Consider the following 15,739-nt stretch of genomic DNA (forward strand, 5'->3'; position numbering starts at 1 on the left):
CTGCACTACTAAACACGCGTATATACTGCACAATATCGACTTAAACACGCTGTTTACCTATCAACCGTGTATTGTATAAAACGTCTATTATTGATTACGGTATCTGTGGAAGCGTCCCAGTGCTACACACTTCAACTAAAAGTGAGGCTAGTAATTTAGGTAGCTAAGGACAAAGAAGGTATCAACTCCTAATTAGTAGATAATAGCTCCTAATTAAAAGATATTGTCTCCTAAAATCCTAAAAAGAGGAAGTAGCTTCTAATTTGGGGACAGTAGCTTACTACCAGCCACATCTAGCTCTACGACCAGTGATAATATTGTTAGACGTCAAAAGTCCATTCATGTCCATCCATGCGATAATTCTCTATATCTCACCTAAACGCGTTGTGCCCTTAGGATAATTTACATACAACTCTTCTACCCTTAGTTAGTTATAACTAATTAGGAATAACTACCTCTTTATTCGGAAGTATTAAATCATAAATTTGAAGTACCATCTCCATATATCAATTTACGCCAGATCGCATTCCTATTTACATTTATTTAGTTTATTTACATCTCATCAACACAATACAAATAGATAGTACAAAAAAACAGATATAAAATACATGCATTGCCACTCATAAATTTGAGTTATAAGAGATGGTTCACTTCTAATTTTAACCGAAGTATTCTAACATGCTGTACGAAGGAATGGATACCCAGATCCCAATTACAGTATAAAAATGTTAAAGTATAACAAGAGCTGTCCGTAAGACAGCGGGCGCGACATTTTTCAGTGCTTCCTATGTTACTCAAGAGACAATTTGTCGGAAGTTCTCGATCTTCCTAATAGTTAGATCTGAAAACAGCCTATTCACCGATCTATTTTTATTTGAACCAGTTAGACAACTCGTTTGAACTAGCGTTTGACCAAAAGGAACTGGACTCAGATTTTGACTATATGTTTTTTCTTTAGAATGAAAGTTTCTTCATAACATTAAAAACGTAAAATCAATAAAAAAGAAAACGTCCGTGTCGGAAAATTGAACCCGGGCCGCTTTGGCAATAAATATATTTCTGCGTACTTGACCAATACACTACAGAAGAACACGTAATTATTGATGGTTGAATATAAAGCTTTATAATTAAGGCAGTTTGACTGCAGTAGTCTTACCAACGATTTTCAGTTTTGAAGAGAAAATTAAAAAAAACACAATTCTCGTGTGTTTATATAAGTTTACTTATAAGAATTATAAACCCGTAGGTGACAATTATATACCGAAAACTCGAATCCGAGGTTAAATATACATTTTTCTAAACTTCTACTTTCACTTCTAAAATGTTGAAAGCAGGGCTCTGCTTGGTGAAGAAGTGTCTCAATAGCCTGCCCTCAGATGCAATGTGCGTAGCATTAATTGGAGATGATTTTGATCAGCTTGCTGAAGAGATGTCCACTAAGGGATGTATCTGAAAAGGAAAACAGTTGAAGAGAGTTTTAACTTGTATATGTCATATTAGATAAATATAACATAAACTGCTTGGAAATATTTCTAGAGAATCTATACATGATAATGATGTAGTCACAAATTTTGGGACTTTTAAACGCTGCTATACCTCTCCCTATCCTATTATCCTTTACTAAACGTATATATGAATTAAGAAATAGTGATACTGTTATTTTTGTTTCAATCGCAGCAAATATGTTTTAGTAAACAAATGATCATTGTTTTCGATATTGTTCGACAAATATTGTCATTTAAATTGTATTCACATGTTGATTGATGTTTATTCAATTTTTTTGTGTCAATATACCAAGTGATTGCCTATCAAAATTATTTCGCTGAATATGATTTATAAACGGTTTTAGACGTATTTGAGAAAATTAATTAGTCAATTAAAAAAAAACCAGGATTATTAAACCAGTGCAGCTTGTTTGTTATGGGGATACATGTTTGGTGTCCGCCTAAGAAAGTTAAGACTTCGTTTGAATACATCTGCGTATGTCTCTAAATTGCTTTTTGTACTTTTAGCATGTGTAAATGTTGAGTTCTGCTCAAGCCGGGGCTAGAGGGCGTGGAAGGTAGCATGCATTTCCACTACCGTCCATGAACAAGCTCAATCAAACCGAGCCTGCAACATTTTCGTTTTTGTCGTGTTGAGCGACCTGTGAAGTTTCCACTTTTCTCTATTTTCTTATAGCAGAACTTTTGGTGTACACATTAAGAATGGCTCACACTGGTATTATTTACAATTCTAATATGAACCAGTTGATAACCTATTATTATTATTATTATTATTATTATTATACCAGATTTATATAGCGCCCTTTTCATGATCAATTTCACGTTCAAAGGCGCTTTACATAGTTCAAATGCAGCCACACAGGGCGCATAATTTATCCTCTACTAGTACAGACACAGAGCGATCTGACCAGAGGGACAGATTGAGACAAAGCCCACACGACAGAGAGATCAGAATAGACAGCCTGGTTCTTTAATGTGCCCAGTGTATAGCACTGATACACGCAAGGATTGCCTGGGTTCCTGACCAGTACACCTCTAGTTGGGTGGGAATAACTGAAACGCGTTTCTGAAAATTCCCGAGTAGCTGCCGGGGATCGAACCCCCGACCTCCAGATTGGAAGGTCAGTGTGCAAACCACTAAACTATCCGTCCACCCACATACCTACATACTTATAGAGCAAAAAATATCTCGGGTTATTCAGCAATAAACCGACAGTGAACTATGCAGCGCGCGCACCGTGTGGTTGGCTATTGCTAAATGCTGCGGCAGTTTACGCAGTTTTAATTTACGTTTGATGAAAATACTCCTCTGATTCTCGTCTAACGTTATTTGAATTTAATAAAAGTAGAAATATTTACCGGCCAAATACAGTCAATGGACTGAAAGTACTGGAGGATCGATTGTCTTTGAACAAAACAGATTGTACAAGACTTTGACGATTAGCATTTATCATTTTATCAATCAACATTAGCTATTTGACATTGACAGAATCGGTTATCTAGCCACTGCCTTGTCCGCGTGTAAAAAATATGACTGTTTAATACATACTCCTCGTCAATTATTTCTCGAAACATATAATTTACTAGCCTCTGATCTGTTATCCCTAAGCTATACTCTGTATACATATGAATAGAATACTGCAAGTACTTTTAGACAGAGCCCTTTGCAATATTTTTCGTGACCGATAAAACCATAACCCGCCGTCAGTATTAGCCCTCAATTGCATTGATGACTACTTTTGACCGTTCAACTGAACTTGATGCTTTTAAGCATTTAGAAACAAATGATTGTTTTGTTTAATTTACTAGTATGTAATATGTTTTTCAAAAAATAAAACAACATTTCTGTACAAATTTCCAAAAAGAAAGTGTGTAAATCTAGTGGAGGATGTAGTCCCTGAAATAATTTCTGTACCGTTTTGAAAACGTTTCAGCACTTTATAAAAGTGTTATCTAATCCAGTCCATATCTAACCATCCTTGGACCAATATCTCTTTTATATAGGACATATATCGTCAAATGATATCAGATCATTATTGTTTTGCTCACTGGTTTTAAGTCGGACCGATATCATGTCTAGGTCCGATATCGATCAGGTATCAAACCGTCTATCCGTAACTTGGGATACTCCGTCATTTACGCAGTTCACTGTTATTGACAAAAATATCATCAACGTTGAAATTGGCATGCCAAACAGATTACAAATATTACTTTTAGTTGCATTTCTTACGACATCTGGCCAATACTTGACCTTTGTTGGTTTTTTTTTATGTGTTTAACATATACATGTATGAATGGTTAGGTATTGACTGAGGGGATTTTTAATCATATCTTACACACATAACACTATGCCTTTAGGAAAAAAGATGTGGGTCATATTTTTATATTGGGCAGACAAATATCCTCGCCAATATTCCGACTGCTGTCAATCTGATATAGGCATGCATACTAAGTGACACATCCATGAATTAGGCGGAGATAATAATCAATAGTAAAATGTAACTGCTGTTCAAAGTGAACCTTTGATTTAATCTAAACACTGAGAGGACTGATGTGGGCAGCGGTTGACAGCTTCTGGTAATAAGCATGAACAGTTAGCTAAGTTTGGTGATTCTAGTTATTATATATGTAATAAACTATTTTCGATAATAAGTATTTTCAACCTTTTTTTAACAAATCAACAAACACTCTGCTTTTACTGGAACAATGGGAATAACAGTAAATGTGATCAAAGACCATGGACTAATTGATAATTATGTGATGTTTGGAGATTCTAGTTATTACAAGAGCTTGTAGAAATCTTGCATGAAATAACTGCTCAAAATCAATAGGGGTCATTTGCTGGTCATGACAAATCTCCCGATCTCATGATCCTAGGCCCAAGCGTTCTCCAGTTATCATCCGGAAACTGATTGGTCTAAAGACCGACTAACTTCCATCATCAAACAATAATATTTACAATATACCCAATTAATTTTCAAGCTAGAAGATTCCTATGTCTCCCCCAATGCATAGTCGTAATAGGCGTAAAATTTATGGATGACAACAAGGAACTACTTTTTGTTCTGTTTCGGATAAGCGTACCGACCGCAAATTTATGGCATGATAACTATGTGGGCTTTGCTTCGCTGCCCACAAAAATAACGCGTAATATTTACAACTCACAACTTTCCTATGCTGCGCTATTATAATCGTAAATGTATTAACCAGAATCCAAAATTGTCGTAAATATATTAGCCAGTAAATCTATTTATATCTTCTACAGTCAGAACAAAAAAAAACAGAAATGTATAAAATACTGAGTGAAAAATATGTTAAAATTGACATTCGACAGCTAAAATACCGTCGTGGCAAAATAACTATATTTTTATGGTTAAATAAATGTATGGCAAGGAGCTATTTGTTTGTACTTATGGCACAACGTTTGTTCGGTCTGCAGTTAGGACATTTCTACATTGTTAATTTTGGATCGATCAAAAAACGATGATCCAATATTTGGCATCTATAAAAGACCAAACTTGTAGTCCTGTTTGGCGCCATATTACCTATACTGTGTTGGTGCGACGTAAAACCCAAATATAAATAAACAGATAAATAAAAGACTTGCGTTTTTGTTCAGAAATATATATATGATTATTTAAAATTTACCTTACAGATACAAGTTTCACTTTACGACTGAACCACACAGCACTAAAGAAGCTCGGATAATGCAAAACAGATTGAGTCTGTAACTGTAGCTTCAGGACTAATGGTAATTTACAAAAAAAAAGCAGCAATAGATACATAAAGGATAAATGATTTTTGAAGTCAGCAAATGCAGTTAGTAAACAATTATCATTAACATCAATAATTACAAAGTAGTTACTTTTTTAAAAAATACTTTATGTCATAAAAGCAAATTTCACAGTTTTAGACTTACGTACCAACGTAAATCATACCGTAAATACTTGATGTACTTAGTTATACAGTTCCGTTTAAAAGACCTTGTATATTATGATGTACAAACAATTACACTTAACATAGTACAGATGAAATTCTAGTATTTTGAAACTCGCTATCCTGCAAAAACGCATCAGTAATGTCTTCACTCTTCTTCGTTACTGGTATTATAAAATCCTAAACCTTCACCCTACTTGTCACTTGTAATGTCTTCAATCTACTTCTTTACTGGTATTATAACATCCTAAACCTTCACCTTATTGTGTAACTGGTAACATTAAACCCTTACGCATCCCTCTACTTCGTTACTAGTATTAATAAACCCTTAAGCATCACCGTACTTTGTTACTAGTAACATTAAACCCAAAAGCATCGCCCTACTTTGTTACTGGTATCATTAATCTCTAAAGTATCGCCTTATATGAATACTTTTATCATTTAACCCTACGGAAGCACTCTACTTTGGATACTGGTATCATGAAATCCTTAAGCATCACCCTATATCATAACTGGTATTGTTAAACGTTAAGGCACCATTCTACTTCGTTACTGGTAAGGCATCATCCTACTTCGTTACTGGTACCATTGAATCCTAAGGCATCACCATACTTTGTTAGTGGTACATTTAACCCTAATGCATCGCGCTACTTTAATATTTGTATTATTACCATAAAGCATCGCAATCTTGATTACTGGTATCAATTAACCCAAAGGTGTCACCCTGCTTTATTACTGGAATCATTTCACCATAAGGCACCATCCTACTGTGTTACTTGTGTCATTTGTTACTGTTATCATTTCACCCTAAGGCATCATCCTACTTCGTAACTGGTATCATTTCACCCTAAGGTATCATCATACTTTGTAACTGTTATTATTTGTAAATGTCATCATTTCGCATTTTTTGGCACCATCCTACTTTGTAACTGGTATCATTTTACCCTAAGGTATCATTTTTAACTGGTATCATATCATAAGGTATCATTCTACTATATTTCAGGTATCATTAAACCCTAATGCATCACCCTACATTGTTACTGGTATCATTTAACCCTAAACCAGCACTCTAACTTGTCACTGGTATCTCTTAACCTTAAAGCATCACTCTCCTTTATTAGGTGTATCACTAAACCCTAAACCATCACCCTAACTGGTTATTGGTATCATTAATCCCGAAGGCGTCATCTTACTTCGTTACAGGTATTATTAAATCACCCTACTTTGTTACACTGGTACATTATTTCACTACCCTACCTGTATTTTCGGTAGGGAGGGCAGATAAAACTTTATCATTTTACCTCGCTAAATGGTATCCTTGAATAAAACAAGTCAGCTCGAAATTTTATCTCTCTCCTTTGTTACTGGTACATACACATGTATTTTGAACCATAATTATACACCAACCTATATACAAAGACATCATCTCGAAGATTTTATTTCATTTTATTTGAGTTTTTTCCTACAGCTCTCCCGCTTTGATCAGAAAATAACGGGATTCCTGTTACGAAATAAAATATTCATCGATTGTCATTTTAATAGCAAATGCTTGTAACCAACTACGTTTTATGATTTGATCAAATACTTGTTCACGACCATTTAAAGATCATTTATAGATTTACCTTTTTACTACCTCAACGTATTGCTGAACTTTTTCACGTACACACAATTTTACTATGGGGATTACCCTTCAAAATCCAGCAGTTTCGGATCAATACAATATCTGACATTATGGATTTTAAAAGGCGCAAAAGACATTTTTTAAACCAATGCATGCTATTACAATCAATAGCCGACGAGACGCTTAAAAGGTATATAGACATGGTAGTCAATAAAAATGTATTTCCCTTTCCACTTTTTTCTATTTTAGTCTGTAATGCATTACATTCTGCCTTAATTTTAATGCATTTTATGCTGAAATTATATGTTTGTTTAAATCATACCTATATAATAATTTTGTCAGTAGAATGTGATTTTCTTATAGACATATACAAGTAATGAAATAATTTTGAATTTATGCATGTGATTATTCTAAACATCTTCACATCTTATTGTCTTGTAAAGCGTTTTGTTTTACTACAATAGGTAGTTTCTATTGTATACAGTTAATATAAAAATATTTCTGTTTCTTTTGAAGCAGTTAGACGGATTTAATCCAAACTTTGTATATCAATATCCACCAGCCTACATTGATTTCATTACAAATAAGAGTTTATACTTAACTACGCTTTGCTCTTTGATTGTGTTCGACGGAACGCGTGGAGGACTCTATGATAGTTTTAAAATCCATCTGAGCTATTTTGAACTGTCTCTTCTGGTTCGTTTCTTTTAAGTTACTATAAGCGGCTGACCTGAACGTAACAAAGAAAAAAGCATAATTGTATGATATAAGATAACCTTTGAAATTTAGTTACTGACAGAATTATGTATGTTAAAGAAACACGTGAGAATTAGTTGTATTTACTGATTTGTCACAAAGAGTACCAAAGGTAAACTGCTTCATATAAACGGTCGTAGGATTTAGTACGAATTCTTCCGAAGTGTATTGGTCAAAATGTTAGAGTAAGAAATTGCCTAGGCAACCCATTCAGATATGTTCTCTTTTTATTTTTTTTTTTTTTTGTTTCTTTCAACTTTTAAAACTAAAACTCGTTTTACAATGTTCATAATATGACCAAACCTCAGTCTTTTTTAGAGAATAACAGGCTACTGTCTTTTGATATCAGGTCGAGGCTGATATGGGCTGGACGGGGTGAGGGAACCGGCCGGATAACATTGATATCAGATGACAGCAGCCTGTTATTCTATTAATCACGAAACTCATACAAACTGGCTAGATCAACATATTTTCTCATCTCTTATATCGTAAAAATGACTTCTGAAACAAATTTATTTTTATATCTTACAGATTTGAACATTCGACCGCCCCTGAACATCTGAACGAAACAACATAAATGAAATCAATACTATTTCAACTGTTGTGAACATGCAAAGTCAACAATTAATATTTTGCTTTTAAATAACATGAGCTTTACCAGACATTTACTAATATCCTACTAATTCTAATTTAAAGAATGCATACTGTTAACTAAAACATGGTATTTAGTTTGTTTACTTTATAAAGTAGTGCATAACAAAAACAGAAAATTTTCCGTAATACATTAATCGTATACGGTGACAGCAGTTGAGATGCTTGCGATAAGAACTAAGAAATGATTCAGTTATCAATTTTGAAATTGATATTTAAAGCTAAATATTCCATTATAAAAAAATATCTACGTTCTTTCCCGCAGAATTTGATACTTAAAATATTCTAAAAGAGCTGCCCCTCTTCAAAAAAGAATGTCATTTGTAAAGAAATAAAAGTAAACAATTGTCAAAACGATGTTTAACCTAGTTATGTAAAGTTGAAGCACTCTTATGTGGTTGCAAACGCATTATAACGCAGACATGCAAAAGCTTCGTCTATAAGTGTGGTCCCTTCATACAATCCCTTCCCGGAATTCAATATATATATATATGAGTAAATTGACAATGGTTTTGTAGAATAATATAAATGTTTTATATGCTGTTTAATTTTCATGTGAACAATTCTTTGATTCTGTAATTTGGTGATGTTCGAACGTTTTTCTCCGAAACATGGACTTAACTGTTAGGAAACTAAAACATTACTAAATTTTGATCATTTCAATAGTATATACTGATTATAGAATTTGAAGACAAATATGTCTTATTATGTCAAATATAATTATGAAATGCAACTCTGTCTTTAATGTTTAACCTTTAAATATTTCCTTGAGATCATTTCTCCTGCATTTCTAGAAATAACGCTATTGTTGCTTTGAACTTTTCAATCTCATGTTACATTACTTAGTACAAAGAATACACAGTTAATGCCAATCCTCGAAAGTTTCATAATCCTTTTCATTAATTATAATTTTGTTCTACACGTTGCATGAGACCGCTTTCATTCGCGATAAAAATCGTAGTCAGATAATACAATACCATCGAAATGTACTTTAAAATGCAGTTGAAGCAAAACTTTATCTCAAATATAACAAACAAGTAAAATGTTGAATAAACAACAACACTATTTCTGATCTATGTAGCAGTCACTTTTTATTACTTTGTTAATTCATTGTACTCGTTATTGTTATCCCAAACCATAACGGAAAATGTTTAATAACATCTGAAGGTGTTTTGCTTCTGGAGTTTTAGTTGCGATGTACTTAATGTATGATTTGTTTGGTTTATCAACGTTTCCAACAGTATTCAAGTTACGGCAGGCAGTTTACCTAAGCAGTGTTCCTGGATTTTATATCAAACTTAATCTGTTCTCAGCAAGAAACTGCAAGTTCTCAACATGATCCAGATGCGGAGGACGTGTTCTTCAGAATGATGGTATATCTCAAATCGTAAAGGAGAAAATTGACCTCGAACGGGGATCAAACACTAGGTCCTAGATTTGTGCACTCACTTGTGAGCTAAGCGTGAGGTCCGCGCAAAGCTTTATCATTAAATGACAGAAGATAACGTTATTGAAGTGTCTGATGATAAACGGGCTCTCTTTCATGTCATACCAGTCATGTTTTATTAAATCGCCAATATTCAATGCACATGCACAGCCTGCACCTTTCTCGAATCAACATGCATACTGGCTGTTTGAGAAAATGTTTCAAATTAAAAGCTTGCTTATGTGGGTTATCAATGGAATAATCTTAAAAACGCAATGTTTTACAAACTCGTATTGTGGCAACAGTGATGAATTTTATGTGCTTTTGTACATTCAGAGTGTTTTAGTATAATTTTAAAGTTTAAAAACATGACTTACACTGCAGAAATAATGTATGGTCTATACTTGACTAAATGTACCATGCACTGTGTATCTGCTACATTAATTAATACGTAAACGTCTTAGCTTCATAATACTCACTGTCCATTGTAACTGTAAACAAAATGTCTCAATTTGTCAAAGCAAATCAATATCTTCAAAATACAACAGAAGATATTTGTAGTCTTTGAATATTTAGCTGCTTTATTTGCTGGATATTTTTGCGCAGAAATGCAGTTACATTTTAAATGTATATTTTGCAAACTTTTCATCATTTATTTAAACTTAAGAATGATAGTATTTCTGCTTTCCGGTTTTATACGACATGGATCAATACTTGCTCGCAATTGCGTTGAAGAAAACAATGAGCGCGTATTGATCGGCAATCAAAACGGTTAAGGAAGTTTAAATCACACATTGAAATGTTTTGTTGAATAAAGTCGAAGTAAATAAAATGTTTTAGATTTGAAGTAAAATGAAGGATATACTCTTCTTATTAAATATAGTATATTTGGGAAAAGGTGAGCAAATCCGTTATTCCCTTTGTTACTACTCTTGTTTTCTATATAAAAACGCTGCTGATATACATGAGTTTATCTGAAGTAAGTTATTGTAAATATTTACAAATTAATAGTTACGATAAGAGTTGTATTTAACCAGAATATGTAACTTGATTAAACAAACGCTCTGCAAATATATACTTTTTCTTTTCAGTCTCCTGTATATGTGATTCAACGTCATCTGGTAAGGACATAAGTAACTATTTAACTTGTAACAACGTGTTGCATATATATAACTAAGGATTTCCTTTAGGCATTCCTGTTTTCATACCGTATAAATCAAATAATATAAACACTTTACTAAGTTTGAATTGTGAGATCAATAATTAGAAATAGACTCATGAAGATAATAAGGTAAACATGAACAGGAGAAAATACGTTTTACATATAAAGTGTATCTGTCATCAAATGTGATGATCATGTTATTTCAGATGTCTGTAAGCTAAATCAAAATACAGATTTGCCTTATGTTTATACGAGGCATCCGTCGATTGACTATTCATCACTGACTGATGATACAAAGTACTGTGACCTGCATGCACTACAGCATGGTACATGGTACAGAAGTAGTTACAACCTCATAACAGAATGTGTAGATCACAGAAAGTGTGGAACTAGTGACCCAATATGGTTGAATGGTAAGAGTTTGCATGTATTTAATAAACAAACTTTTAAATATTTTATACATTATTGTTTCTTCTTTGATTTTAACACTAAGTGTAACAGTATCTTACCATGTTTAGATTATTGCTCAGTTAAGTCAAGAGTTGTATTGTAAAAGACAAAAGGCAAATTTATGTCAGTATTTGTGGTACAAAGGATTTGTGATACAAACTTTTGTCTTTTCTATAATATATCACCAGAACAACGAAATGTGAATTGTGTTAAAATTTCGTATATTTTGAAATTGAAACAAATACCGATAAATCAAATATTGAAATTAATCAATTAGTCAATATGGCTTATTATATAGGAAGTTTACCAGCTGATGCTGTTGGTACTGTGGATGGAACAGGGTGCGTTAGAACATTTGATAGCTGCTGTGAGAGCACTCTGGGACTTAAAATTAGAAACTGTACCTATTATATGGTATATTGTTTCATTGATCTACATTCGGCCTGTCACAGCAGATACTGTCTAGGTGCGTACACCCAGTCAAAGTATTAATGTCATAGTAATAAAATCGGTAGTAATTAATATCTAAAGAATACGTTTAAAATTTTAGCATATGCGTTATATTCTATAAGAATATACATTGGAATCATGGAAAGCCCGAATCAACAATAATACCAGACTTGGTTTGATTAAGTTTGTTCATAAAAGGTGATGAAACATGTACCCGTACGCCCACTAGCACCGGCTTTATCGGAACTTTATTATACATAATTATTGAATAGACTGTATGATCCCAAAGGACAAGACAATATATAAACACTGAGTCAATAAGCCTCGTAAACTGACACAAAATAAAACACCGATTGTCTGCACGTACGCATTGTTAAGATCTTTGATGTTGAATCACTCTCTTAATACCGTCCAGCGTATGAATACTGTCATGCGATGGAGCTATTATGCTGGTATTTGGCAGACAGAAATGCTGACCTTATTAATTGCGGTTACAGTACAAACTAAACTGCCTTATATTGTTTAAAGATACAGATTTGAGTATAGAGACAACAACAACAACAACAACAACAATAACTACTACTACCACTACTACTACGACTACGGCACCTGCCACAACAGACAGTAGCAAAAATGAAGGAAATGTCGCTTCAGGTTTGTAAATTTTTGGTTGTGGTCAAATCATTCCAGCCTATATAAATGCCCGTGTGTATTTAAGCGCAGTTTATCGTGGTTTGTAGCGGTAGGTCTGGATGGTCAGACTACATGCTCTATCCTTACCTGAAAAAAGTCTAAAAGTGTTAACTTTCTTTTTCGTTTTTTAGAAAATTGACAGCTTCGGATTATGTCCTTTTCGACCGCAGCACCACCTGCGTTTCTCTCTCGAAATACACGAGTGTATGACAAAGAACAAAAAGGGGAATTCTACGGAAAAGTCCGATCGTGATCGTTTATTTACGAGCGCTTCCGAACTTTTTCGGTCTACAAACAAATGCTTTTTCGAGCCCCCCCCCCCCACCCCCTTAGCCTTACCTTTTCTATCAATTACTAACAAGTTTTAAACATATTGATATGAACTTAATAATAAATAGTTAGTAGTAGCAGGGTATATGAAAGGTGTATTATGCGTCTTAAAGCTATGAAATTCCTTTAGGTTTCCCCTCAATACTATGGATCAGCGCCATCTAATGCACAGATAGATAATATGTATTATGGACAGCGCATAAATCATTAACGACTTCCCAAGCTAGCTGTGTTGAAGTCAGTAATACATGTACGTTTTACCCAGTTTCAAATTCCAGTTGAAAATATATTTCACTATAGTATTTGCAAAATATTCTTACTTAAAAAATAATAAGTTCCCAAACGTGGTTTATCGTAGAATAACCCGAGTTTTGAGTTCTTATACGTAAGAATATATCACGAAGGCCGTAGGCCTGAGTTATATATTGTTTCGCATGAGAACGAAAAACTCGGGTTATTCTACGATAAATCACACTTGGGAACTTATTAATTCGATTCTAACACGACTTACTAGTATCAACAGTGTTAGAAAAAATGGTAACTACTTTTTACGACTGTGCTACGCACCTGGATCCGATGACGTCATTGCACGCCAGTGGTTTTTTGCAGAATAACCCGAGAAAGATTTTGCTGTACATGTATGTAGGTTAATCGCTGTTAGAATGTACAATATATTGAATTTAACATCACAGTGGCTTCTAAGTATTCCATTTAAACATAAATAGAGACAGAGAATCAGTGTATACATTTTGAATTTTTAAGCATTAAATTTCGAAAATAACTTTTCTATTGCAGATAACCCACAAACATACAAAGGTGCATTTATTGCAGCATTAGTACTGCTTGTGATTGTTGTGATTCCGATTCTTGCTGTAGCAGCCTTTAAAGTTCACAAAGTTTGGCTAAACAAAAAGTAATTATTTCTATTTGAGCGACCATATCATAATTTAATTGGTATAATAGCCTTACCGACAAAACTTCAGTTAAAACCGTAACATTCATTGGAATATCTACTTGTATTTGTAATAACAAACCTCCTCTATATTACACTTTTCATGTCCAGACATAATAATAATAATATTTAAAAATAAATAACGTGTTTCAGTTGATCAATGCTCATATCTTGTGTATTTGAAAATTTATTTCCTTTTTTATTCCAGGTCGCAAATAAGTGCTTCAATGGCGACAATGGTATCAGGGTAAGAAATTACAAATTCCAAGCATTGTTTTATGTTTCTCGTCTGCATCTCAGTTTATGAACAACAAATCACCTAACCGCTCGTTTAAAACTGAACACAAGTTGATTAATATTGTTTCTCACAACAACATTGAGAACATGCTTTATGTTTACATATTTCCAATTCTAATATGTCTATCATTGCTTTAAGTATCACAACGATATTATATCGACATCACGTCGACATGATATTTAGCGCCAAGTACGAATCGAAAAAAGAAAACGCTTTGACATTGGATCAAATATATTACTTAAAAACATGTTTAGAAACGAAATGTCACATAGCACAACTGTCTTGATTATTTTACACACACAAGTTTATTAGCTTTGCAGAATAATTCGCCATCATTTTCGCCCTATTACTGAACTCATCCGCAAGACGTGTTACCATTTCCGGTCCTGGCGTGTATAAAAAAAGAGCGTTAAGACCTATCTGTGTACCCCAAGAAACAGTTCTATCTTATTTGATATAAACTTGACAATAAAAGACTACGCCCGACGTATAACCGCCAATCGTGCATAAAAAGTGTTAAAGTACGGTTTTGATATAAATTGTTTCTTAATTACAGGTCGAGCCAAGGTACAATACAACATGTGGACAATAAAACAAGCGATTTAAATTACACCAGAAGTCAAAGTTCAAGATCGAACGCGACAGTTAGTATTAGTGGCATACAACCTAATGGCTTTCGTGGATAAGAATCAGTAAATATGAAATCGGTTTGTTGGAGATGATGTAACGTGTGGACAGGGTATGCTTACCTCCGTGTCTAAACGATAGAATTATATCGTCGCATTTAAGACATCATTGCTCATGTATCTATAAGAATTATTTGCACATGAAAAAGCATACTTAAAACTACTGCTGTTCTATGCATCCATTTTCCCTTTGTGGGCTGATACAGTTATCTGTGTGCTATATATAAACACAAGTTTTAATGTATGTACTAAAACTGAAGTGTATACTGTATGTTATTAAATTGTCGATACCAGATCGGACTGGCGTTTCTATCGCAACAAACAACCCTGATGTATTAGAATCGTTATGATTCCTTATACTCTAGCTTTGTAATATCTCCATATTGATACAACACATCATTGTCGTGATTTACCTTGACACTGTATGTACCTAATACCGTATGTATATGGCTAAAAATGTATAATTACTAGGTATTATTTATCCAGATTTTATGTATAGGTTAATAAATGGGAGAGCGGTGCCTCTGAGTGATAATGGCCCTGGCAAGGTGATCATAGCCCGAGGGCCATTATCACTCAAAGGCACCGCTCTCCCATGTATTTACCTGTTTATTACATGTTTACCTATAATATAGTAAGAATTGTTTTTTGTGTCATTTTTATGGGTACTTGCATCGTCTGGCACAATACATTTCAGCTTTTCAGTTTCTATATTATTTGTGTAAGAGTCTATTTACTGTTTAAAATCAAATGCCTGGATTATTGTACTTTCTTTCTTATTGCATAATTAAGGGATAAAAATACGTTATTTCACGAAGAATAC

At 33.7% G+C, this 15,739-nt stretch overlaps 1 protein-coding gene across 1 annotated transcript; it reads left to right on the forward strand.

Annotated features, from left to right (window-relative positions):
• The first annotated feature begins 10,689 nt into the window (after nt 1-10,689).
• On the forward strand, nt 10,690-15,390 carry LOC128554117 (uncharacterized). Its single transcript, XM_053535360.1, has 8 exons — nt 10,690-10,793; nt 10,987-11,016; nt 11,264-11,470; nt 11,806-11,973; nt 12,486-12,611; nt 13,776-13,893; nt 14,141-14,179; nt 14,787-15,390. The coding sequence occupies exons 1-8, from the start codon at nt 10,748-10,750 to the stop codon at nt 14,914-14,916; spliced, it is 864 nt and encodes a 287-aa protein (XP_053391335.1). The 5' UTR covers nt 10,690-10,747; the 3' UTR covers nt 14,917-15,390.
• The last annotated feature ends 349 nt before the right edge of the window (nt 15,391-15,739 follow it).

The sequence above is a fragment of the Mercenaria mercenaria genome, unplaced genomic scaffold (genome assembly GCF_021730395.1).
Source record: "Mercenaria mercenaria strain notata unplaced genomic scaffold, MADL_Memer_1 contig_4731, whole genome shotgun sequence".
NCBI lineage: Eukaryota > Metazoa > Mollusca > Bivalvia > Venerida > Veneridae > Mercenaria > Mercenaria mercenaria.